Source organism: Calonectris borealis, chromosome 3, assembly GCF_964195595.1.
Source record: "Calonectris borealis chromosome 3, bCalBor7.hap1.2, whole genome shotgun sequence".
NCBI classification, from domain to species: domain Eukaryota; kingdom Metazoa; phylum Chordata; class Aves; order Procellariiformes; family Procellariidae; genus Calonectris; species Calonectris borealis.
The window spans coordinates 76,432,094-76,459,673 of NC_134314.1; the positions used below are offsets into that span (position 1 = coordinate 76,432,094).

Sequence of the window (27,580 nt, forward strand, 5' to 3'; positions counted from 1 at the left end):
TAACTGTTTTATAGCTCTCATCTCCCTTCAAGTCTACAGGAGACAAACAAGAACTCCTAGGATGCAACCCATCCCTTTTGTATGTACATGCCTGCAAAAAATAAAAAGACAGTCTAAATTAAATGGCGCGCAGCTTGGCATGCCTGGGAGTGGACCTCTGCGCTGCAGAAAGCGGGCTAGAGAAATCCCCGCCCAGGAAGTAGCTGTGTTTCTTGGAGTGCACCCCGCAGGCCCTGGGGGTGCAGGAAGGACGCCATGCAGAGCCGGGGGTCCCCCGGCGCCTGTGGGGTACTCCTTGGCTGATATGTAAAGAATGCAGGATGGAAGCGGGGGTTCATAGTTAGCAAGTGTTTAACTTTGGCAAGTGTGAGCCAAGCTTTCCCTGGAAAGCATTTCTAAAGGTCTAAGCTTTCATTTCCTATAACCGCAGGCAGGGGTACATCATTTTCTTTTCGCGAAGAAAGATGTACATGTAACAGTTATATAGTGAGATAAAGTTATTTAGTGAAACAAATGGGTACTACGAACAACAACATTTTATAATACATTAAATGCATTGTCATTACTTGCTGTAATGATTGACAGTTATTTCTCTGTCTTCACTATGGACTAACTTTAGGGTGAGGCTATTTTTTATTCACTGTTTTATATCTTTGATGCAACATTTGTACTTTTGCTGACGCGCAGATTTCCATGTCAATAAAAAATATGAAAATACAAACCAAATGTGTTTGCTTTTTTTTTTTCCCATCCCGTGCATTTAATGCTATCATATATATCTAACAAAACTTCACATGCATATAAGACATGTACAGTAAGATTCTTCTTTGGTTTGTATCATTAAATTCGCAAGAGGCTCAGACAACTCATAGCAAATGAGAAGTGTTCTCCTTTCTTCATTTGTTGAAAGCACAACATCTTTGGGAAAGTCAATCTTAGAAGAAAAAGTCATTGTAGAGCCTAATGTAAGATTGAAATGCAGATGTCCAGTTACAGTTGAGGTTGGGATTTTTGACACGTGTTTCAGGTAAGTCTATTGTCAAACATAGCAAACCACAGAATGTATAGAAAGAGGGTAACACACCGTCAGTTGGTTTTCTTGGCAATAACTGTTAATTTATAGCAATTTAAAATGGATGATCATATTTATTTTACTTTCTTATGAATGATTGTAGTTTTAATATTGCACTTGGAATCTTGTATTTCTAATGTGCATACTGCTTTCCAGGAGAGGGCAGTCCATACCCAGGATCAGTTGTTTTCCATTATACTCCTAATCCAAGGAATATAATTGGAAACTCGAACGTAAACACCAGGTTTCATGGCTTGGGCACAGCCAAGGCCCCAAGAGGTGACTCCATGTTGGACAAATTTATCTTGGTCCAGACAGACTAGAGGTCCTCCACTGTCCCCCTAAACAGAGAAAGAACAAGATGATTCCTTCACGGACAGCCCCATGTGCAAGAGCGGCCTTCTCACAGGGGGCACGGAAACAGAAGTACCTCTCGCATTTGAGGGCTCCATAAGTTGTAAGAAAACACTGGAGCTCTAGCCAAAGAATAGTTCACTATGATGTTGTTGAACGCTTTTGTAAAGTCATCTCTTCCCATCATCTAGATATTACATTTATATTTGAAGTAAGGGAATTTGGCGAGAAGGAATCTGATTGCCCTTAGTGACTTAAACTGCGCTTCCTCCCTCAGTCTCTTCTCTGAGGTCTTCACGGCTTCCTGTTGATACGAGATGATCCAAGACCAAGTGAATGCATGCATTCAAGCCATGTGTCTTAAGACATGAGTGCACGCCCCTCAATGGCCTGCTTGCCCGTGCACAGTGTATGACCTAATTTTTGATGCAGCCATTCTCCCAATCGATACCACTCAGAATTTAAGGAATTCCCTACTTTTATTTTTCTAATTTTTGCCAATTCATCTACCTTTTGATTCCAATTTGTGGCTGGTTCATTATTTTTAACATGAGCTTTCACCCATCCCATCTTGAATGGAGTGTTTCTGGCTATTTTAAGTAATAGTTGCCAATCTTGAGATCTCCGAACTGGAGATCTATTTACTTCCCAGTTCAGGACTTCCCACTGACAAAGCCACTGCGTGGCACCTGCCCACATGGCATAAGAGTTGACATATATAACTTTTGCTCCATTTTGTGCCGCTAGAAGAACTGCCCTTAATTCTCCTACTTGTGCACTACCTTCACCTTCTTCTATGATTTGTTTGCCAGTGTTGATGTTTAATGCAGCAGCCTTGTATTGCCATCTGCCATTTATTCTCCTTGCTGAGGCATCAGTAAACCAAATATCTTCTGATGGTGTTCCCTTGGTAAAGGGAGGTGCATTTAAAATAGGTGAGGGTTTAAAAGGTTGTTGTAATGCTAATGGGTCTGCATTTATAGGCATCTGTAATTTAGAGAGTTTAATGCGTCCCTCAGTTAATCTCATTTCTTCTGCAATTCCTGTCAAATAAGCATACCATTTCCTAATTGTAGGCTTTTGTGCAATTCCTTCTGGGGGAGCAGTCCCCTTTAGAACTGCTTCTAATAAATTAAATGGACCTCTGGTTTGTACAGGTTGTTCCTGGTGTATTTTCTCAGCTTGTTTCACTGCTCGGACTAAAGACAAAAGTCCCTTTTCCCACTCAGAATATCTTTGTTCTGTCTCTTTAAATGCAGTCAAACTGAACATCAAAGGTCTTTTTGGTCCATCAGGGCCAGCTTGGAATAGATTTTGTTCAGCAAGATCCCATTCTGCTATAATAGGGTCATGGGGGTGTACTGGTCCCAATGATTGATATCCTTTTAATTCCTGAATTAGAGTTTTGACTGCCTCTTCATGTTCTGAATTCCATTCCCATGATTTTCCTTTTTGTAAAAGTGAATATAGTGGGCGAGCAATGATAGAAAATCCAGGTACATGTTTTCTCCAATATCCTAAAGTACCCATAAGCTGTTGTAATTCTTTCTTAGATTGGGGCATCTGCAATTGTTCTATTTTACTTAGGGTGTCCGGTGGAATTGTTGCGCTACCTGCAGTCCACCAAGTACCTAAAAATTTTACCTCTTTACTTGGTCCCTGACATTTCTCAAAGGGGATTTCAATTTCTGCATTATGTAACACTTGCCATACTGCTGTTGCTGCTTCCCCCACCTCTTCAGAGGAATCTCCTCCAATTAGAATATCATCTATGTATTGGTACAGTTTCACATTCTGGGGAAGTGAGACGGTTTGTAAAACTTCAGCAAGCGCAGCATGAGCAATTGTGGGTGAATGTTTATACCCCTGTGGGAGTCTGTTAAAGGTGTATTGTACGCCGTCCCAAGTAAAAGCAAATTTCTCTTTATCTTTTTCTTTATCTAGGGAAGCCGTGCTGTGTTGGCAATGGCGTTGACCTGCCGGCTGGGGCAGGCAGTCTGCTGTTTTCACGCTTCTTTACAGAGTCATCTCTAGCTTTCCAGGGAGGAAAGTTTCCATCTTGATTCAGCATGTTAAGCTTTTCTAAGCCCTTTCGTGTATTTAAAGAAACTGAAGAACTCAATTTCAAAACCTAGACTTCTGGAGAAAGCCTTCGTACTACACTTGTGAGATGAGCTATTGCCAACCATATTCTTCCTTTTCAGCAAAAGGGAAGTCCAGCATGCATTTTGCCTCACCCGGTGCGATTTTCACAGGCACTGGCACTGACACTTGGAAATTAGTGGTTCCTTTGGCCCTTGGTATGCCTGCAGGGCAGACTCCACTGCATTGCTCCTTGGCTGCTAACTGAGATGTCTCAGGTTGTTAACTGAGCTAGCTTGGACATTGGAGCTAGTCTAGCCGAGGCAAGCAAAGTGGTCTGGGAAAAAAAAATCAGACCGTTAGTCCGTCTAAGCTGGCTTCCATACACCTGGCTCAGGCAGCCGTGTGTTACCATGTACTCTGTAGTTCAGACTTATCCGAAAAATTACCTGCCCCTCTTCCTACCAGCAGACAAGAGAGCAAGGGAAGAGCAGAATCCATGTGCATTTTTCAGCTTGTATGACATGTGGTGTGGCAGCATCCCAAGGCTAATTCCGAGCCTCTAAAGCCCAGAAAGCTAAGTACTGTTTGATTTGAATGTGCTTACAACCAACTCTGATGCTCACAGACATTCTTACCTGGCAGCTGTCTGTGCCACCATGAATATTGCCAGCACAGAGCTCGTGTTTTTTGACTCTACCATTCAAAAATTCAGGTCGGTTGCATATTTTATTCTCGATTACAGGGAAACCAGTTTCCTTTAAGTAGCCATCACCACCAGTTCCTTTGCAAATAAAAACAAAACCAAAACACAATAAATGACAAAGGTAAATGAGCATCTTCACAAAACAATCGAGGTATGGATAAGCAGTAAAATAAGTCTAGTGTTTATGCACTATGCATATACTTTCTATGCATGATATGAAGTGATACCAAAATCAGTAAGCATTATCAGTATCATGGTACTTATAACCCTCTACCAGCCATCAAAATCCACACTGCACTAATTGACTTTCCTGCTCCCAAAGCACATCCATATGGATCCAGTACCCACTGATATTTGTGGGAATCATTCCCAAGCCATTTTATTTCTCTGTATCTGCGTTTTCTTCTCTGTAGAAGAAAGTAAACAGACAGCTGAAAATGGCATGATGGGCAGAAGCAAGGAGGCAGAGAAGGTACTGATGCTCTTCTCAACCAAGACAGAGTGGGAGGTTTTAAAAATGAGAGTATGTTTATATTTGAGTGAGATCTGAATCAGGCTGGTTGGGAGTAAAATAATTCAAAAGAATGAGCAAACTCGCCTTCATGTGATTAAGAAATAGCCTAAATCTAGAAAAACTTTCCTACTGACTGTGTAAAAGCCCACTTTGGAGAAAAGCAGAATGGACTGAGATACAAGAGTCAGCAGCTCCTTAGGTTTGATTCTCCTCTTTTAGTATTGGTTTAGGGGGTTTCAGTTTACATGGCTCTGAGTGATTTGGGAGAATCTAAATCAGAGGGAGACTGTGGAAAGAATGGCAGTACCTGATGAATTTTGATGAAATAGGTATATGCATGCAAGCTTCTGTGGGGTGTTTTTGGCCCAGAGAAAGTACACTTTGGATACAAGTACATACCAATCTCCAAACACAGAGCTTTCAGATGTGTTAACACCGTCTCACCTTTTGTATCCCCCCAGCCTGTCACATAGCACTCCTCTCTTCCTCCTAACACAGAATTTTCTTTTGGCAAACAAACTGGGATTGCATAATTATTGATGATTGCTGGGCTGAAAAAAGCAAACAAAAGGCTCGTACAGGAACAATCATTAGCACATTTATCCTTAATACCACCTTCAGGTTTCTAAAAAGATTTTAGAAGTCAGTCTGACTTGCCTTTTGGTGCAGCTAAGAGTAGGCTCAATTAAGAAGCCACATTAATTGTGCTGTCCCTGTGTCTGTTTTGGACCGGCATTGCAGCCACAGAAATCAAAGCACAAGCACTATATGTTCACATCTGCTTGCAGCCGTATGGACATATTCCTTTTGATTGCACAGTGTCTCGGCGAGAGTTTCAGATGAATGGAAAGAGATGCAAGAAGGGCCGTACTGGGTATTGCATCAAACATGCATACTCTTTGCCGGCACACTGGACAGATCTGCTGGAAGAAGAAATCTCCCTACCACAGCATGGAAAAAGTATGGGGTGACATCATGCTAATATTGCAGCTTTCAATCCTCATTACCTTATCACGGTAGAAGCATGTAGGCAGAAACACAGAGTGAAAGCTCCTCGAGGCGTTACCTTCTCCTACTCTGCTGCCACTGCCTCACCTCCCAGCAGCTGTCACCCAGCGCACTGCCCGTCACTGTCCCTAGCCCGCCTCCCCTCCCAAAGCAGCCCTTTCCCTTTCTGAAGCCCTGCAGCTGAATGACCTTGGTTTCCACTGGCGCTCGTGCAGAAAGGGAAGAAAGAGAGGGTCTGAAATCACTGATGGAACAGAGCGTGTATAGAAACACACATTTCCGCAACACCAGCAACCACTAGTTAGTTGAAATACAGACAAACCAAACTTGTCCCATCAGAATGAGGGAATGCCTCAGGTGAAAGGGTACCTGCTCAGTTTTAGCAGAGCAATGTCCACCCTGTGTGGCTCCTTGAACAATTTCTCAACATCTCGTTTTTGCACTGATGCCTCTGATGCTCTTTCTCTGTGTAATCCAAGGTATACTTTATACGCAGATGGCCGTGAGGACCTATTGGAAATGATTGCACATGGTGAGCTGATGAACATACATCTGGGATGTAGACCACTTATGATCTTATTGGGCACCTTGTTCTGTCAAAGCTAGAAAAATAAAGCCAGCTTTGGCATAAACTTAATTTCTTAATCCTTTATTATGGCACATGAAATCAAGTTGGCAAAAGTTATCACTGTCACTCTGTTCCTTCAGTCAAAACTCTGCTTTAATGAGTGAAGAATAGACTTGGCTCAATTCTCAACTGTTTGCAAGCTGAGTCAAGAGACAGCTCAGGTTGGCTATTGAGCCCACTTTGTTTCTCCTCTGATTTTCTATCATCTAGTGTAAAAAAATGCTCGTGGAGGCTCTAACAGATACTTACCTCTCTAAGCAGTGAGCGGCAGTAAGAACCCACTGCGGGTCTATCAGAGTTCCCCCACAGAAATGCAAGCCAAAACTGTAATAGAGCAGAAAGGCATGAAAAGGGCATTGGTTTAAGGCGAGGAAGTTAATTCTACTGCAGTTCATCAGGTAATCTTTCTAACATGTATGCCTTTGCAAACTGAAGACCTTATTCTGCATTTGCATTAAGAATCAAACATTTTACTTTCCTTGAACAGTATTTCATACAATGACAGTAGTGTTGTGTGGATATTTTTATAAGGCCTTGTATGAAAACACCTAGATCTTTGTTCCTAACCAGTATTTCTATTACTGGAAAACCTTATGTGCAGTGATGTATACCTGTTTAGAGATTCTGGCTTTTATCTAGCTCTGATCGCAGTCAGACAGCTCTGCAAATGGCCTTGATTCCTAGTTTTGCTAACAACTTTGCCAGTAGGATCAAATGCTTACAAGGAAGGACCAATCAAGATCTGTACTAGCCATACTTCAAACTATTGCTTCTACTCATAGGATACTGATTCTACCGTAGGATATAGTGACAGATTTAAAGTCATTCTGCCTTTTAGTAAAAGTGTTTTTGAAATTAGCAGTTGTATTGATTCTACAGGTATTTATCACAAAACAGAGCATTGTTGGTTGTCTAAATTACCTTCTTTAAGACTAGCACACATAGTGTATAGCCTTGAGCTATTTTTAAATTAAAAACAAGTTTAGAATGCTGCAACCACATACTGTGGCATCCTGTGAGAGGCAAAGGTTCCTTGAATGTAAAGTCTAATGTAATGGGGAATGGCCATACCTTGTCCGGAGACTGATTTGCCAGGGCCAGGAGTGTGGATGCGAAATACACCCAGCCACAATCCTTTGAGCACACAACTTTGGTCTGAACTTGGATTTTCCACACTCATACTGAGCAGGAGCTACAGAATAAGGAAAAAAAATCACTATAAGGAACTTTAACATATTTGCTATATATTCACTATGCACTCAGAAAACTAGAAGGTGAACCTGTTACATTTATCACTTCAGCTTTTGATTCTCTGCTGGCAATTATGTATCATGCATGAACTATATTTTGTTAGGTTACCTTCATCTGGAACACTTGAAAATGCCTGGCAAATTTTTTTCGTATACACTTCTCAGTGGTCAGCAAATTACACATGAATAGATCTACAGTCAGATGATAGAAAAAAACAGAAGGGGAAGGAGAAGGAAACAGAGAGACAGAAAAAATAAAGTCTCCCAACATCTTTAAATATACTCTTACAGATGCCAGCAATGCAAAAGCTGCACTGGCAGCTGTTTTCAAACTGATCTTGGTGGTACAGCACGTGAAATTCAATCACTGTCTCTGTGGAACAAAATTTTGTTCGCTCTTATCTCAGGATCTTTTAGTACTTCAGATGTCTGAGTTATTAAAAAAGGGTAGTTCTTATTTAGCCATGGGAAACTGACTCTTATCAACACAGAATTTAGAACTTGTTGTCAGCAAAAGGAACTAACTAATGAAATTAAAGGCAAAAGCCACGTTTTCTCTGTTCTTTAGCTGAACAACTGAACAACAACAAAAAAATTTCAAAAAGAAATTGGATCTCCAAAATGAATACAAAAACCATGTGAAAATGCCATTTTCCCCCCTAAGAGTCCCAACACTTTCAGTGCAGTAGTATTTTTACAGTTACAGTATGTGCAAAAACTTTATCATTGTACACTTTGTTTTACCACCCCATTCAGAGTACCGAATGGCTTGATTACTAGTGACAAAGACAAGGGAATTTGGTTAAATATTTAGGGCCAGATGCACTTTCCAGACATCTGATAGGGTACAATATCAGAGGAGGGAAAATCTGTTTTACATCCAGGACAGAACCAGAGGCACATGAGCAGGGGGTGCAAAAATTTTGCTGGGATAAAAGCATCCCTTGTTCAGCCTGGCCACACACACAGTTATGCCAGGTGACCAGGCAGGAGCAGGGGAAATTTCTGCAGGAACAGCCCTATTTGGAAACACATGGCAAAACCCCTGTGAGCTTCAGTGGGCTCCAGGCACATCTTGTGCTGGGTTTGGGGCTTCCAAGGAATAAGCACCATTCTTAAGACTTCAGACTCAGATTTTGATCATCACTTCCCCACAGCCTTAATTTCCAATCTAAAGCTATTGCACTGTCTTAGATCAGTCTTTCAGATTAATCACTGAATGTCCTCCAGTTGTCATAAAAGGTTACAGGAAAGGGAGACACTAGTCTTTAAAGGAATAATTACGGCACTTGGGAATGTCACAGTACTCCCAGGCTTTTCTTGGGTCTGTTGTATAGCACCAAGGTCCATTTACATCTCCATCAGGATTCCTGCAATACTGTAACAAAGAATAAAGATGCCAGCTATTAACCAAGGGACAGAAAAGCCTACCAATGCATGTTTCAAAATAAAATAAAATTAAATTTGGGAAATTTTTTTTTTTACTTCCTTACAGATGAGTGATTTCCAATTCCTTTTGTCAAAATTTGTGTCTTTCGATTTGCTCTGTGAGTTTAGAAAAAGATAATAAAAATGAAACCACTTCAACTGTCTTCAGCCAGTAAGCTTCATTAGTGCAAGCTTGGACCTCTGAGCTTTCAAAAAGTAGGAAAACTTGACCTAGGATGGGGTTATCTAACACATTAAACTGTCTGCTCCTGCTTCCACTGCAGTTAGCAGGAGCAGTAGGGTCAGCCCTGAGGTCTTTTCACACCCCCTCTGGTTGCATGACTCTGGGGCAAGTTGCTCTTGCACAACTTGGTGATGCCTATGAGTCCCAGGGGCAGGGATGCAGTGTTCACCCCGACCGTGGGTGCCTGGTTAGCTGAATCACTCTCTAGGTCTTACTGGTCATACTGACTGATCTCTGCTCAGCACAGACACCTCACACAACTGCATGCTACCAGATATTTTTCAAGTTCCCTTCTCTACTCTGAAATATATCCCATGTCTTAGGAAAACGGAGAAAATATTTGCTTCCCTTCCCCGTGAGTCCCTGCCAAATGCAAGAACCAAAAAGTTATGGCAGGCAGCTTTTCGGAGGGAGTTTCCCCAATCTGAGCTGGAATTCAATACAGGGTATGTGATGCCATCAGAGGACTGGCTAAAGCAAGATCTAAAATCATGTACCTGGAGAAAAAATAGTTCAAGCTGGCAACATCAAACAAGCTCTTTATATCGCATACAGACCTTGTCACAAACCAGGCAAGTATTGTGTATGGGATGTTACAAGTCTAGAGAACTAGTGACGAGTACATGTGTTAGGACTAAGGAGATGAAGGTTAGAGATGGAGAATGACTTACAGGATGGGTCAGATGCATGTATATCCTTCTATGATGGGCTGCGGCAGAAGCTGGAGGGCTGGAAGGGGAATTAGTAGAGGATGGGGGCTGCAATCCATCAGCTATATATCTCAAGGAACTTGCACTGAACATTGGATGCATCTCATCTCACCTGTCACTGTTACTACTGAAACCTATGACCTCAGGTGCTCTTTCTGGCAGAGGAGGCAGAGATGCTGCCCACAGACCAAGTCCTCAGCAGTGAGAAGCAAATGCCCATCTGAAGCCCATTGGCTGCGCTGCAGAAGCATTCAACAGAGCTTCTGGGCATCTGTGTGTCCCACAGAAGTACAGACTGCTCATGTCAACAAGAATTAGCACGATCAGGTTCTTGGATTGAACTGAGGAAAATAAATTAATTTACAAAGAACTGGCATGAAATGCTTACTGAGGACCCATGAAGAAGATGGGCAAAGCTCAAGGACAGCAAGTATTAAATGAACAGCTGCGTACATTTTTATCCAGGCCTGCTCCTGGATGAGTCATGGGAGTGAAATAGTCGTGGCTATGAGGTCTCTGAGAACTCCACTCTTGACAAGTCCTGCCCCTTCCAGTTTTTGCTACTGTGCCACGATAGTCTTTACCATTACCGTTAATGCAGTCTGTGAAAAAAAAGGAAAAGGAAATGATTGTTAGCTGTGAGCTACTGGGCCACGTCCATACTTGGTGGTGGTGAAGCAGAAATAAATTTGAGGAAATACTACTAGGACTTACACACCCTACATACTATGTATATAAGGAAAGAAGGATAATGTAGTGTCAATGATGGCTAACAATCACATTTTAATTTCCTTGCATTTTAACATTTTCTTCATGATCATGAAAGTCATAAATCAAAGAAGCTTAGATTCAGTTGACCCCTCATGACTCCAGAAGCCAGGACCACAAAGATCATGCGCTCATAAAGTCTTTTCCTTATGGACACTGATATTTGTCCACTGCCACATTTTACAGTAGGTAAAAAGCAGTAATACATATTCAGCTAAAATTATTAGCCTTTTAACCAGAAGAACATGTCATAGCAAAAAAATGAAAGCTGCAGCACTCTAACCATCTACTGCATAACAAAGTTGCATCTGAACGGAATTTAAAAAGCCAGCTGTCCTCTGGTGGGAAATGGAGCCCTGGAAATGTGAATGCATGGCACAGGAAAAGCCTTTTTTGGAACACTTGCCAGCAAAATTCCATCACCTTTATATCTGCTGTAATTGCTAGTAGCCCTCCCACAGTAGTGTGGAGACTGCTACCCATCTGTTTTGTTGTGTTTCCGATATTGCCAGATGTAGTAGATAAAACATGTGATATTAATCTAAAATCAAATACAGAAACCCTGCTATAAAATTCTACAAGAAAGTTCAGAAAATTAAGAGAGTGGATACAGTATTACATTAAAATCTATAATTATCGAGAGTTTCCTGTATTTCATCCTCATTAAATTCTTGATGACGTTTCCATAAAAACCAGCTGGCTGGTTATGAGCATTTCTAGGGGAAGCAGCAAGTATTCTCACCGGGATTTGGTTCCAGTGTTGTCTGAGGAGGTTTTGGTAAAGTCACTTGCACATGGTCATCACACCTCTTCAGGTTGCAATACTCCCATCTCACACTGGGGTCGGTGGTGAAGCACCATGGGCGGCTATCGGCATCTGGGTTTCTGCAATAATTCTGCTTCAGGTCCCTACAAATGTAAGCATATTATATTCCCATCCATGCCACTGCTCTGAGGAGAACTTGGAAGAACATTTTAGAAAGCAGGTCTGCTACAGAGTTAACATATATCATTTATAATGTACAGTGTGCAACAGAAATGCTTTTTCCAGCATAAAGAAATCAAGAAACATATGCAGAATATTTAAATATTCCAAATACTTATTCACTGATTAACACTTATAGTAGAATACTGTTTACAAATCCAGATAAGTAAATGCATATATGTATATTAAAGATATAATTCTTTTTACTTTTTCAAATACATTAATAGCTTCTAAGAAGAAATAGTTTTTTGCATTTTGGAATAAATAAATTGTAAATATTAGGAATAAGAAAATAACCCATCCCTTCCTCAAAGCTCTAATGAACTGCAGACTAGGAAGCAAAGACTTAAACTCATGAATAAGCTCACGTATAGAAACAGTTCTTTTCAGTGTAAGGGAAAACTTATGATAACTCTTAATTCCTTTAGAAGAAATGTAGAAACACAGTTAATCAGTCTAAAGCATAATAGTGACAACTGTGGTTTGTTTCAAGATGAGGTTAATAGAAAATGTTTCCGCATTAAAAAAAGAAAAAAAGGAAGGGATTATTTTTATCAAGTACACTCCCTTCCCAGCTTTAAAATCATTTTTTTGTAAAGATGATGCAAATCAAAACGAATTCATGAATGGTCATTGTACAATGAAACACAGAAATGGGAAATACACATACGCATTTGGGAACTGCTCTGCCGTTTTATTATGTCGGTGCGGTGACATGGAGCTCCAGGCTTGACATTTCTTTCCCGTGAGAGTGAAAGAAGCTGTGCCACGGTAAGTCACACCGTTGCCTTGATAGCACTCCTCAGTAATTTGAGCCTGCTCAGGCACATCAACAGCTGTAGTGAATAACAGAAACCAGTCCCTTGCATCTTAATACTTTGATATTTATACATGAGCACAGAAAGCCAACAGAAAACAGTGAGCCAGAGTATTTCGCTGACCGCCACAGCACGCTCTCTGTAACAGAATCCTTCTCAGACTGTAGATCAAAAGGAAGATTTCCAAAAATGTTTGTAAAAATTTCATGATACGCTAGATTAAAACGACTTGTACATCAATTTTACTGTCACGCATGGAGATTAATTTCAGCTAACGATCCAAATAGTTCACATATGGATCAAAACTTCTCCAGGGCAGGGCAATGTCTGTGGCTTTGCCACAGATGCGTGTGTGGAACAAGCCTGCCTTCTGTAAGGATAATTTTCTTTTGATTGCTTTTTATGGAGTCTTGGTTCAGTGCTCTTAAATCATCTTACGTTTTGCTTTGGATTCAGTTTTTCAGGAGCTGGCATGTAAAACTAATTAACTTTTCCATGGAGCATTTAAAAATTTAGAGGTGTAGGGAAGCACCACTTGGCAAAAGGAAAAGACCTCTGTGACTGCAATTTTTCCTGAGCTGGGTCAGTAGGTGACTTAAAACCTTCTGCACTTATCCACCAGACTGAACATACCAGCCTGGGCTCCACACCAGGCTCAGGAGTACATAGCAACACTGAGAGTGACAGCAATAATGCAGCTGAGCAGGTCACCCAAGATTTTTCAAAATAAACCACAATGACCCTTCACTTCCAGATGTTTCTTGTTCTTACCAGGGGTCTCTGGCTCTGTCCCGTCACAGGAGGGGATGCTGCAATATTCCCACCGCGCAGTTCTGTTGGTGGTGTAACACCATGGCATCTTCTCACCATCGGGATTTCTACAGTAGTTTTTCTCTAGGCTCCTGAAACAGAAAAATTGGCTAAGAAAAGCCTCTCATGGAAACCTAGTAAAGGTTATGAACAACAGGGGAATGTACCTTGCTACCTAGTTTACTGTTGTGTTTACTGGTGGGTAACTCTGCTGTCATTTACTGATGCCATTTACTAGATGAATAATTGCAATGCACTGGTGTTTTGGATGTGTAAACCAGACACCTGTTAGATTGATGGATGAAGTAAGAGACTGTATTTCATGTAGTACTTTAAGGCCAAGAGCAGCACAGCAGAAACATAGGGTGAAAGAATCTAGCCCAAGCAAATATCATAATTGTAACTTTCTTAGTCCACATTGTTTCACCTGAGCAACCATACAGTAAAAGGATGAACTGAAGAGGGAAAAAGTCAATCAAGCAGAGCTGGAAAGTCAGAAGAGGAGACACTAGCATCCAAGAACAAAAAAGTGAATAAAAACAAATGTGCAAAAAAATTGAAAAGATGGAATCCAGCAGGTGATGAATGCTGGTGTAAGCGAAGAATTTTGCAACATAGTTGAAGAAAAATGAAGTATTTCTGTGCCTTGGTACTTCTCATGGACACTGAATAATGGAGAGGTTTCACTTACTTGCAGGGATAGTTTTCAGGAGTGCGAGCGTGTCTGTGAGGAGATTGAGAACTCCAGCGCTGACAGGTATTTCCCGATTCAGTAACAGATATCGTGCCCCGATAGTCTTCTCCTCTTCCTGATAGACACTGACGCCCTGGTGCAGGAACTGGTGGGGGTGTTGCTATTGTAGAAGAAGGAACTGAAATTTAGCATGCCTTCTAGACATATTAAAAAAACAAAAAAAAAACCCCAAACCACTTTGAGCTTTATAATTAAGAGGGCTTTATAGCTTTCTTTGCAGATAAGGTTTAAAGACCAAAATGTTTGGAAAGTCCAAAAGTTAGAGAAAAGATATAAAAATACCTTAACTTTTCTTTCTTTCATTTTAACATCTTCACAAGCAGTCAGACTGCCAGAAAAGCATTTGCATCTGTCCCTTTACAGTGGCCAGGACACAACACAACCAAGCACTAGCAGCCCCATCAGAAGAAAGCTGGGAAGTGGGCAAGCGGTAATACTGCGAAGAAAACTGGGGTGAAAGTGGCACGCCCACCAGTGTTAGGTACAGGTATAGCTGCAGATATAAAAGACGTACTCTGACTGGCGAGAGGCAGAGACAGCAAGGATGAGGTCTGGTGAGAAGCCCCAAGGAAAAGTATCATGGCAAGGACAGGTCTTTAGGGGAAAAGGAAATTGAAAAGGTGGAGAATTTAATTGGAAGAGCAAAACAAAAGCCAAAAGTTTTTCAGGAAGAGAGAAACTGTTTGATATGAGAAGATAAACTTCAGAAGAAACATCAGAACCACTGAAATGCCTGGTCATGAAAAAACACATCGAGGAAGGGAAATGTGCTCTGGGCAAAACATCAGAAATGCCTATGACAGAAATGTCTGGCCTCAAAAGAGCTATCAGAGGTTCATTTCAAGGTTCTTTATTTTTTTCTTTGAGATAAAGGTCAGCAGTCTTTTATTCTTTCTTTTATCTTTGGGGTCTCTTCTATTTGTTCTAGCTCCTTGCACCACCCTAATGGAAGCTGTCTAGATGTCTTTGTGTCTAGAAGTCTAAAAGTCAGACTCACTGCAACGAGGAATGTCACAATATTCCCAGCGTTTAGTTGGGCTGGTAGTGAAACACCAGGGCCGAGGTTCACCGTCGGGATTACGGCAATAATTCATCTTCAGATCCTTCTCTGGAAAACTGAACAGAAAAAATAATTTTAAAAAAATGTCACTAATGGTTGTAACAATTATCCTGTCTGGGGCAGGGTGGTCTTCAGGCCATCCTTGACAATAAACAGCCCATCACAGAGTCTGACTCACTTTTCTGGGAGGTATCCGTGAGAGTGAGGTTGCTGGGAGTCCCAGCGCTGGCACTCAAGCCCAGACATAGTTGTCGCAACTACTCCGTGATAGTTTTCTCCACTGCAGTGCATGCACTCCACTGTAGGAGCAAGGCAGAATAAGGACAAAAGAGACAGAAAGTCCCTGAGGAACTGGTCCATAAACACTCGTACTCATCTCACATGAAGCTCAAGAGCCTGATCAGAGCACAAGGCTGAAGGACAGTCTTTTTTTTTGGCAAAGTAAAAGCTTATTTTTCTTAGTAAGGTGACTTCAACTAGTTGATTACATTTATAGTATTCCATTTAAAAAAACCCCAACATTATAGACTATAGTTTTTAAAAAAGCTACATTAAAACTACTAAGCTATAACTGAAAATCTGTGCCTTGCTGACTTTTGAACTAGCAACTGTCATTTGGTTCAATTCTAGGATTATGGTATATGAATACACTCATATAACATATTCTTATCTAGGGAAAAAAAAGACTTTGTATAGCTAGTTTGGGGGTCTTTTGGTATCTTCCTTGTTGGTGTTGAAAATGTTTTTGGAAAGTTTCAGGTTGAACTAAACTCAAGTTTGGAACAAATACTCGATTATCTGTATAGTTATCTGAATAACTTCACATTCTTGAACACATCTTCCAAAAAGGGAAAGAAATCGGTATATGTACCCTGACCTTCACACTCTGGGATGTTACAGTAATCAAATCTGGTAGCAGGATCTGTTGTGTAACACCAGGGTCCCTTTCCATCATTGTCGGGATTTCTGCAGTAGTTTTCCTCCAGTCCCGCATCGGGATATTTTTCAGGTGTGTAACTGGAACAGAATTTAAATGGAATTAGAGAATAAGGAAAATGTCCCAATTGTTCAGCTGAGGACTCTAAAAACGAAATCTTTATCTGAGGACTATTTTGTAAATGTTGTTCATTAGAAGTCTCCTAATTGCTACTGTGTGCCATAGCTGAAGATTTAGAAGTGCCATAGCTATAGACTTCAGGAAACATGGTGCCTCTAAGGCCAGTCATGTCTTTAATACTTGCATTTACTCCAGCTGTTCAGTTTTGAGTAATTTTTGCTCAGCCAACGTACTTTTTAACATAGAGAGAAGTATGAGAACGTAGAGAAAAGCTTCCTCTGGGACATGTTCCCTGGGAGATGCAATGAGAAGATATTTACTGAAATGGGAGAGTTCTCTCTAAATTGAATACTATGCCATCTCAATAGAAGGTTACTAAATAAGCCCAGTTGGTTGTTTTTCATTAAATACAGGAAATACTGCCCTGTCAATTGGCTATGGATTCACTGATAAAATGATGTACTTCTATCTCATCTGCCACATGTGATACTTTTAGCCAAGAGAAGTTCTTGCCCTGGTGAGATTAATGGAAAATTCTTATTTCAGCAGAACCAGGTGCTTCCCTGTCAAGTGTTTTGCTCATGTAAGGACGACAAAATTTAAATGCAACTGCCAAGACTGACAACGTCCCTATTGATCATGTAGTCCTAATTGCAGCTTATATAGCTCATATAGCACATATAAATGGCTTAGCAAAATTTCAGAAAAACATATAAACATATACAAAAAAGGCCTTACTTTGGTTTATGGGGGGCATTATCAAACCACTTCTGGCATGGCACACCTTTCTGAGTTTTGGCTTCTGTTCCTCTGTAATCCACCCCTCTTCCCTCTTTGCATTCTAGAAGATAAACTGAAATGATATGTGCTTAATTAATCAGTATCATGACATGTCCATTGGATTTTAGCATATACAAAATCCATTTTCATGCTAATACATTTAAATACATTTGGTCATATTTTTACTTTCTTATGCCGTCAAAAATAGACAGCTCACGTTGTAAAAACCTACTAGTTATCTGATGTCTAAGTTGAATTAATTAGCATTGAAAAATTTATGTGAAAGCCAAAAACTTCCAAACCAGAATTCCAGAGAAATAAGTGTAACACGACCTGGTTCTTTTGAGAACATACTACAGTAGATTTAGATAATAAAATATGCTTTTAACATTGAAATACGCACTATAACAAAATAGAAACACATTCTCTTTCCCTTGCCTCCTATGATGTTATTATAGTTATGCACATTAATTAAAATCAAACCTTAAAAGAGAGACATCTGAATTCACCTGAAGAAGATAACAGGACAGAATCATAGATGCATACACATAGCATTTTACCAGTTAAAATAAGCAATTTTTTTTAAGTTCATATAAATGCAGATGACATTGTTTCTTTAAAGTTCACCAGGTCGTGAATGAGATTTAATTAATTCATGATATGCTAAAACAATGACTCTGCTCTACAAGACAAAATGGATAGTTGGTTGAATGTGTATATTATATATGCTTTTGTACTCTTAGATTTTGGAACTTCATAGTACCTTCATGAAAAAAAAGAAAAAGAAGGAGTGAAAGAATTAGCAATGAAATCCTGTCTTTATGTAAGTCAAGGGGAATTTTAATGCTGAATAAGCCTGGGGTTTGTATCGGTAGCCTTGAAAATATTAAATTGTTTTAAATTATTAATCGTTAAATTAAATGAGAACCGAAAGGCTCAGTGTTGTCATTTTTTTTCCCAGGAGGAAGGAGCAACCATATCCCCATTGCAGCCTTTAGGATTTTCCTGGGAGGACTGAACAATCACCCTTCCCAGCAAAGAGCTGGTGACGGCCAGGGGAGAGCAGGCTTGCAAGGGGCAGCTCTGCCGAGGCACGGCTGAAGGAACTCAGGTCTTGGCATGTTCCCCCAGAGCTTCTATATCTGCAGTTTAGGGACAGTCACTGTCAGGCAACATGTCCTCTGGCTTGGAAAACTAAGCAGGAAACTCATTTAACATTTCTCTATGCACGGGGCATATTTCATCAGACAGTTCCTCCTTTCTAGCTGCAATGAAGCAATCTGTCTTTTAGGTTGTGACCTGGCTTGTCTCAATTGTCTTTAAGTAGTGTCCAAATCGGATATTTGTGGAGACCCAGTTTTGCATCAGCTTTTCTCAGCATCAAAGTTATACCAAAGCTGACATACAAGCAGAAGATTAACATAAATCTGGAGAAATAATGCCATTTTACACAGATCTGTCTTGTCAAAAGTGAAAAGAACTAATTGACTCTGAAATAAGGTCCAGTTCTTCTGTGGGCCGATAGGTAGTTTAGATCTGGATTTATAGATGTACCTTTAGGCATGTCTTTATTTCAATGTATATATATATGGGGAGGTTTACTCTAGAAACTTTTCTGGAAGCTATTTGGATCGCTCAAACAATTTTGCAATAAATTAACATTAAAAACCTCAATAACTGAACATTGAATCCGTCAAGTGCTGACTCTTTTTGTTTGCGTAAACTTTTGACCGTTTATATAACCTGTAGGTTTTTTTCTGTCTGATGACAAATAACTAACTTTGATCCCCAAACTCAGCCCATGTCGCTTGGGTTAACTATTTACAAACAGATATGTGGATAACAATTCCCAAATGCTAGCTTTAATTCTTACTACTTTTTCTATAAGCCAGAGAAGGTTAACTTTCTCTTTTATATCACATATCACAGAACAAATAATTTTTAAAACTGCAATTTTTATACCAATTGTCACCCTTTTCTTTGAACGCAATGATAAAGAGCAATTAGGTCTCATCAAGTGATTGCTTCAACTGAAAAAAATAATGTTGGTTTCAACAATAATATTGCAAAAGCATCTGGGCATGTAAAAGGAATTTCCAGCAGCTGCTCGAGACAGTGATGTGATCTGCCTAGGTAAAAGCTACATTTTCCCTTCTGTTCTGTAACAATAAATTAAATTGATGTTATCGTTAGATTGGACAGGTAATTATTCGAAACCCTTTGCAAATGAAGAGATGAGCAACAGAGAAACCATCTGACACATACGCAATAGGCTGTGTTTTTCATGTTCATGATACCTAGGTCCATCTTTTGTTTTCTGTAGGTAGATGTGCAATTTTTGGACATTTCCATTATGTAAAACTACAGTTTTTCACACCTTTACTGATGGGGTTCTCTTTTTCAAGGAACTAAAATCCATGGCTATGACCTCAAAAGTTTTAAAAGGATGACGTAACAAATCCTCACTGAATATTACAGCACTCTCATCCAGGTTCTAACCTCAGCGAATCCAAGGGATGTCTCAAAAATAAACCAGAATCACAGTCTAGCTCCTTATCACAGTACTGAAGCAAAATCAGTACGGCTTACTTACATGTAAGTTATTTGTTCGGTCTTTAAATTTTGTTACTTGCCAATTGATCCATTCAGTTTTCCTTCTACAATAGGAACTGCAGAAAATTTCTTAGCATTACTAAATCTGATTCAGGAAAGTTCCCACCAGCTTCTGGATACAATAAAAATATATTATGTTAAAAATATTAAATTACCTATCAGTTATATATACAAAAAAGGCATCTGGCTGTAGGCTTCAGAAAATATCAGGCTGAAAAAGACCCTCAGTGGTCTTTGGTCCAAACCCCACAACAAGCACAGCCAGCTTCTGAGCTGGATGAGGCTGCTCAGAGCTTTGTCCAGTCAATATCTGCAAGGGTGAAAGCTCCGCAGCCTCCTTGGGCAGTGTGGTCTAGTGCTTACCCACATTGCCTGTGAAAAATTGTTTTCCTTATATCCACAATGTCTGAACAAAATCTCATTTGGATGCTCAGCTGCAATCCTGCTAAAGCTATTGAACTACTACATAAAATCTTCTTGCAGGTGCTATACACATAACATTATCTTATCCTACACATCTTTCCAGGTAAACAGAGGAGTAAGGATGCAGTTTTCTGGAGGTCATTGGTATTTACAATCTAGTTACTGTGATTCTTGACTTTGTTTAGAAACTGGCCTATTGAAACCACTGCATGATTTGCAGCAGCTGAGAACCTGGTTCGTCTTTCCTCTTCATGCACCTCTCTGTTGAAGGAGACCAACTTCTTAGTAGATACTATAGTTTCCAATTTCTGAATATTCTCAAAGGCATTAATGTTTTAATTAAAGTTACAAATCAGCAAATGGTGAAAGGCAATGTTCACGAAGTCATTTAACACAGAACAGTAGTAATTCTATTAAAAGTTTACCACATTATCTTACATGCCTGAATGATCAGAAAGCACATCTTTTCTCCCTTGCGTATTACTAAAGTCAGAGAACAACACAATGAAACTTATGTTACATTAAAAATAAAATACATTCCTTCTTCCCTGTATATAGCAAGAGCTCAGTGCTTGATTATGTAATTAAAAAGTAGTCTTAAAACCAAATCGTTTGTCTGCATCTGGCGTGAGGTGATAGATTTTTAAAAGAGATGATAGAAAAATTAGATAGTTGTCATTTCTTAAAGACAAACTTCCTATTTTCAGAAAGAATAGGAGATCAAATACACTTAAGTCACATAATCCTCATCTATGACAAAACTAATCAGAAATAAAACATGTACAAAAGGAGAATACAAAAATTCACCACGTCAATTAATTCTATCATAAATATATAGATTAGGATAAAAGTTTCGCCACATTCATTAACTGAAGAGTGCAAACATCATATAATGATATACAAATACTATAAAAATAGATCATTTTTACCTGAAGCAGATAATACTTCTGACAATGTGTGCAACTAAAAGAAAGTTGATTTGAGTCCCACCCAAGTAAACTGTGAATTTTCTTTAGTGATACAAATGAAATTATTTGGTAGTTTCCACCAGTTTTCCAGCGGGCAAAGGTCTGTCTCAGAAACCATTGCCAGCACAAGTAGCTCCTCCTGGTACCCTCAGCAAAGACAGAGAAGATGCAGCCGTAGGTTATTGCTTGGTTTAAAAGGAGAGGAGAGAAGGGTCCCTTAAGCACCTCCATTACTCCCAGCACCTTCTGTGTTCCCCAAGCAACAGTGCTCTTTTCTGCCTGTGGACCCTAGGGTTTAGGGAGCAAGAAAGATGCAGGAGCACTAATCGGGGAAAAAAATTGGTACCACTGCTATACAAGCAATGTGGCAAAAACCAGGTGTTAGGTAAGGGCTGACCTACCCACTTCGTCTGACCCGGTGACAGCTTAGCCCCCATTTACAATAGGGTTATGTGAGTCCCACTGGAAAGTATATCTCAGTGAAATAATATAAAAAAGACATAGACATAGACATACTTCTTTTTTCATAAAGAACTGCATTTGTTCTTCTGAATATCACTGCTGTTTTGGTGTTCTCAGCCAATGTTAAACACTGTTGGTCTTTACTGGTGAATAAGAAGGCCCTGTTGAAATTAAGAGGAGAGAGCAACGTAAGAAACTATAGCTGAATGTGTGCATTATTTTCCTAAACACCTTTCTAGTATGCAGTTACAATTTTAGCAAGCACTGCACTTCAGCGATATTTAAGATTGAGTAATGTTTCACAAATCACTGAGTATCACAGCTCCCATTTTCAGTGGTGACTTTAACTCCTAAATCTTCATACCAAAGTTAGGTTGAAAGGGAGCTACATGAACAAATTATGACAAGGGATAAAAAAGAAGATTTATAATGTGCCAGAGAACATGCTCAAGAGGATACACGCACAAGGGACCTTGCCCTTATTTAAAAAAAATTAGTGGTCAGTCAAGAAGCGAGACATTCTACAGTATTCAGCAGTTACCAAGGAACGGGTAAAACACAACAAGCCAGGACCTTAAGTTACCTTGTGATAACAGTTCTGAGTCATCATATGTGAAGCAATGTAAGCTTTGGAAAACACAGCCATTTGTCTTTTCAGCAAGTACCTAGTCTATAAGTCTGCAAAACTGGACCAGGTGGTGTAACCTTTACAATAGCATCTAAGGAAAAATCCTGACAGGCTAAGTAATTTTTACGGCTAGCATTTCAGAACCAAAAAAAGAGCAATAGCAACATGGCATTCAGCAGGTAGGTCTATACCGGGAGCGTAAATGCTGACAAAGCCCATTCTGTAGCCCTAATACCAACTGGCATGATCCTGGTGTGCCTGTACTTGTAAATTTGCACAGCCTCCGCCCAAAGGAGAGGGATCACACCCGGACTCACTGCTGGGAACAGCGTCTGTGCATTGTCTGGGGAGTGCTGGTTGCCCTGGGTTGTTTTTGGGTCAAAACTACACTGGGGATTGTTCCCCCCGATCCAAGCCCAGCTCTCAGTAATGTTAAACTTACAAGTAGGGATGTAGTGAACGAGCACAGTCCGACACACTGCCAAGGCGGGATAACAAGTCTGAACTCGTACTGATCTGAACTCGTTGGTCTGAAGCACTGATGGGATGGTGCTGCAGTGCTGGCTTGGTCTTAAAGCTCTGCCTAACAGTTACCTTTCTTCCCCCATATCCTTCCCTGCCAGATAACATCTGTTCTTTACTGATTGTAATAGATCTCACGTAATTGATTAGCGAGGCAAGGACAAAACCCTGATGTTATTCCAGTGCCAGGTGATGGTAGGCTCGGACCTGAGGCAGAGGCTAAGGAATGATACTGTATCTGAATATGCCTCAAAAGAGAACAATAAACCTCTGAAAACTGTAAATATATAATCTGAATATACAGACCTGCCTTCTCTGCCTTCCTCCCTACCCTCCTGAGACAAACACTGCTGAAGCTGTGCCCTCTCTGTGTGGTTTTCAGAGCGGGATCAAAGGGAATGGGTGGTGCTTCACACACGCAGTCAGAAAACCCCTATCATCCTTCAGCTTACACCTCTTTAAAGTAAGTCTCATTTCCCCTTTTGATTTAAAATGCAAAGTTATAAAACACATTTGAAATGTCAGCAACAGGGTATCCCTGCCTTGAATAAAAACCTGACGGAGAGCCAAGTGCTGGAAACAGCCCTGCAGCCAGTCAGTCTGCTGAGTTCAGAAAGGTACGCGGCAGGAGTGGTAGATCAAGAACTCGTGAAGATTAGAAGAGAAAACCCCCCTGCCTCATATGTGAGGACAGCCTCCCACCGCAGTGACGGATATCTCTCCTCATTACTCGCGTTGCCTGCTCTACTGCTGAAGCTCAATGGGCTCTGAGGCTTCGGCACAGGAGGCTCAGAAGCCTTAGGCTCAAAGCAATAGGCTCCCCTGAGGCAGGAGCCTGAGTAAAGCATGAACTTCTTTCATGCTTTCTAGCCCCTTGGGCCTGGTTAAATGCGTGTGCAGAGAGAAGGCTTGGCTGGACGTAAGGTTTAGGATCGTTAAGGTTTAGATGGACGTCTCTTTCTCAAAGTAAATAGAAGTTATGTAAGTAACTTCTAGTAAAACTCAGAATAATGGATGTATCTTCAAAATAATAGCTAATGCAACGAATACAAGCAATGCCATTATTGCTGTCCTAAATTTCCAAGCAATTAATTATGACGCTTTATTGCAAAAGGAGTGCAAAAGCCTTGATAAAACCATGTCAAGTTGGTTTCCAGTGTGCCAAGCTGTGCATCAAGATATCATAATGCTTTCTAATAAAAATCCAACATAATTTTCTTAATTTCTCTATTTCTGCTGTATTCATCCATATGTCCCCGGCATTCTGTTTCTATACATCTTTTGTTTTTCCAGCAAACCTCAGACACACATACTCCTAAGAAATCCCTCAAAACTTCAGACTGCTGATAAATAAGGCAGACTGCTCCATCATCTGCAATGAAAGATATATGTGGGAACCAGTGGAAATTACCTGCAAGTAAATTTATTTTCAGTTTCACATTGCTCTGCACATTCCTCTTTACTATTTGTCCTATAAATTTGCTTCTTCGGGTTGAGCAGCCAAGCTCCCTCTGTTCTCACATAGTTGTCTAGTATGTTTCCTTGCACTAAAAGGAAAAAGAGAGAAAGAGTAAAAATGTAAATGCTGATATGATTTATTTCAAAATTTCATGTTAAATTCTTTGTCACCTAGTTGAGTAACATCATCATTTAATGGCTGGGATAATTGGGTTAATGGTGACAAAATATGGGTAAATCTTGCCTTCCTAGTATGGTAAAGGGTAGCGTCACTGAAAATCCCATGTAAGGCAGGACAGAGAAGTGACTTGAACAGTGCTTTGTGTCATTCTGAAAGTCGTAACAAGTAACACACACCTAGGGTATAAAGTGATGGGAACAGAGAAGACGACCCAAGGAGTGAAAAAAAGCGGGGTGTTTCAAAAAGAAAATATTGGTCGCCCATACTTTGGAGAAAGTGGAGAAATGGGACTCAAGAGGGATGCGAAACAATGATCGTCCATTGCTGATACCTACCCATGTGGAATGAATTCAGTTTTATCAGCCACACCATAGCTGCCTCTTTTCAAATGCTCTTGCTCTTGCAAGAAAGAAGCCATCCTCAGTCACTGGGGTTATCCCTGTGCTCATGTTCACTTTGTCATTTTTGTAATAACTCTGTTCTGAACTTAATAATCAAGGTAGCAGATGTTGCCCTCCAGTGAATTAACACAAGCCATTAAACTGGTAGATAAATTCACCTAACAACCTCCGAGCTACAGCTGAATATGAAATATATAAATGCTAAAAAGTAAAGCTATGTTTAGTGGTAAACACCAGAAATGGTCAAGTACAATCCTTCTTGTAAAGGACTTTGCCATTTAGTATTTTCTTTTTCTGCTACAGCTATGCAACCTCTGAATGCTTAACTACAGTTCACAAAACTGTGACTTTCATGACTTCCAGCTGCAGGGTCACAGAGTTGCACGAGTCCTGTGATTTTTACAGTTTCTTCATCAGATGAGCATATGACTCTACTGACAAACGTTTGGCTCTGGGAATTACCCGTTCTGCGTGGTTTCAACCCCGAACAGACAGCTGGCCTGTGGTCTTTCCACACATCTCAGTCCTGCTCTCTGCCCTGTTTTTGTGCCTTGCTTGACAGAATTGCTGAATAAAAGGCACACAGGGTATGAACCAGGACGCTGGCTTCCCCCTCACGTGTGACAGCCATGCTGGAGAGAAGGACTTCTTTCTTAATCTTTTTCTGTCCCTTCTCTTTCTCAGCCGTAGCCCAATGCCAGCAGGAGGGACAGAAAGCAGCCTCGTCCCGCTCAGACCCACAGCCTGTGACTGTGGGATCTTCAGTGAAACCTCTTCAGGCTGAGGAGGGCAACTACCCCTCCCTTTCCTGAGCAACACTCTGCTGCCGTGTGAGGCAGGCTCATGTGCCTCCTGGTACAGTTAAATTCCTTCACCCGAGTGCTAGCTCAGCCTGCAGTTGAGCGTTTTCTTTAGGATCATTTTGCACCTACAAGATGGAACTGATAAAAGAGGCACAAAAGCCAAGTTATACTTCCTCTCACACCATTGCAAACCCAGAGAAGTTGCCGGAGTTTTTTTTCTGCATGTAGACTAGGGAAAAGTTTGGCCCTAAGGCCCTAAACCCTGTTAGGTTTTAACAGTATGCGTGAAAGAAAAGGATAGCTGCTAAAAAAAAAAGATAAACTGAAAAAGGATATAATAAAATTTCATGTGACAGGCACAGGAATCACTGATTCCACTAGTTATTTAAAAAAAAAAAGACATTAAAAAGAAATTAGTTTTGAGAGAAATCATTAAACTAGGTTAAAACAATATCATAGGGATGCTGCAATGCTCTCCACAAGGACAAGAAATACAAGTAAATACCATAAATACCTATTATGGTACAGCTTTCATGCAACCTTAATTCTGTTCTGTTTCGACATTTTGCCATAATATTGTCTTTATGACTACAGCATTTGATTTTTAAAATATTGACAGGGTCATAATTAATTTGGGTCATAAAAATATTTTTTCCCCTTTTCTGTTATAATTACATGGCAGGTCATAATACTTTAAGAAAAAAAAAAGTAAATACATGCAAGCTGAATAAAAATGTAGTAAGTTTTTTTGCTACCATTTTTCCTATGTCTGTGGAATTTTTCAGAGTTAGAACGATGCATTACTGCCTTATTCAGAAATGCAAATATTTACCACCATTTGATAAAGGATTTGCAAACAAAAGCAGAGTATTGCAGACAAAAACCCAAATCCTGTATTTCCCTCCCCTGTATAAAAATCTTACTTATTTGAGAAATGTATTTGATTTGAATGAGGTTGTTCTTCTTAGAACAACCAGAAAGCTTAGAAACCAGAATTTAAATTAAGGTGATTATTCCTAACATTAAATAATATCTAGAATTTTTTATGCTGGGGCATGTCTCTAATATTTCTAGCTAAAATCTACCCATACCCACTTTTCTAGCTGTAACCTTTTTTAAATTTTAAAACTACATATGTAAAATGCTTGTGTATTTTATTGGGATTTTTTATTTATGTTGGCACACTCATAACTATATTTTTAATTGCAATCACAACAGGCTGTGTAGTTATACAGAAGGCCTGAAAGAAGATGTGCAATCTGAATCCCATAGTTCATTGAAGTTTAAAGTTTTCAAGACAGAGAATATTTATTCGCAATTTCTGTAAGAGTTAAAATCTACTAAACGCAAAAAGATATATATACAGAACTTTACTCAGTTCTTGTGTGTTACAAATTATTTTGTACTATCTTTTATAAAAATAGTCTTGCAGCATCAAAAATACTCCAGAAACTAACACTGACCAGATTTTGGCTTCCCTATCACATGGAATGAAAAATTTCCTGTTAAGATTGTGGCTATGAAAAAGACTGAAACTCTAGCGTGTAGAACAATTTTTCCTTTTCTTTGTGATTTTGTTTTTCACAATGCATTTACAAATTTTAAACCAATCAAAATAAGGATCACAGTACTTGGCAATAACAGGGAAAAGAAACAACCCTAGGATAAAAGGCTGCTGAAAGCAGAGAAGCCATGTCTTTGTAGCAAACCTTTGATAGGCTGCTTTCCAAGGGGCCCCCATTTCTGGCCATGGGGCATGTTTGCGGGGAGCCACTTGTTCCCCACGCAGACACCAAGGCTGCTGCTCTTCTGGTCTCTCTTATGAACACGACACTGGAGCAACCACAGCTCTCGCTTTGTTCAACAGCAATTCTCTCTGGCCAGCAAGCTCCAAATCCATCGTCGTCCAGGTAAGTGGCGACACAGGGATTTGGGGACCTACCTTCACCAAATGGAGCTTGCAAGCGTTTGGCCCCCATCTCACCTAGACAAGCAGAAGGCAAAGGACTCTTACCTGAGCTGAGCAAGAAAAGAAAGAGAAAGGCGGCTTTGCTAATTCCCATTTTGGCCCAGCTGGCGGGTGCTGGAAGTTG

The 27,580-nt window shown here is 40.1% G+C and overlaps 1 protein-coding gene across 2 annotated transcripts; it reads right to left on the reverse strand.

Moving 5' to 3' along the window:
- Positions 1-518: 518 nt before the first annotated feature.
- LOC142080589 (plasminogen-like) lies at positions 519-27,580 on the reverse strand. 2 transcript variants are annotated; one of them, XM_075146287.1, is made up of 19 exons: positions 27,502-27,580; positions 24,056-24,191; positions 21,549-21,655; positions 16,987-17,101; positions 16,069-16,208; positions 15,370-15,490; positions 15,129-15,247; positions 14,069-14,231; positions 13,339-13,469; positions 12,420-12,585; positions 11,507-11,673; positions 10,450-10,598; positions 8,899-8,992; positions 7,436-7,556; positions 6,614-6,688; positions 6,106-6,246; positions 5,173-5,279; positions 4,147-4,292; positions 519-1,413 (listed from the first exon to the last, which is right to left on the reverse strand). In XM_075146287.1, the coding sequence occupies exons 1-19, from the start codon at positions 27,548-27,550 to the stop codon at positions 1,252-1,254; spliced, it is 2,409 nt and encodes an 802-aa protein (XP_075002388.1). In that variant the 5' UTR covers positions 27,551-27,580; the 3' UTR covers positions 519-1,251. The 2 variants fall into 2 exon arrangements, with proteins under 2 accessions (XP_075002388.1, XP_075002386.1); XM_075146285.1 differs by having other exon boundaries at positions 16,063-16,208.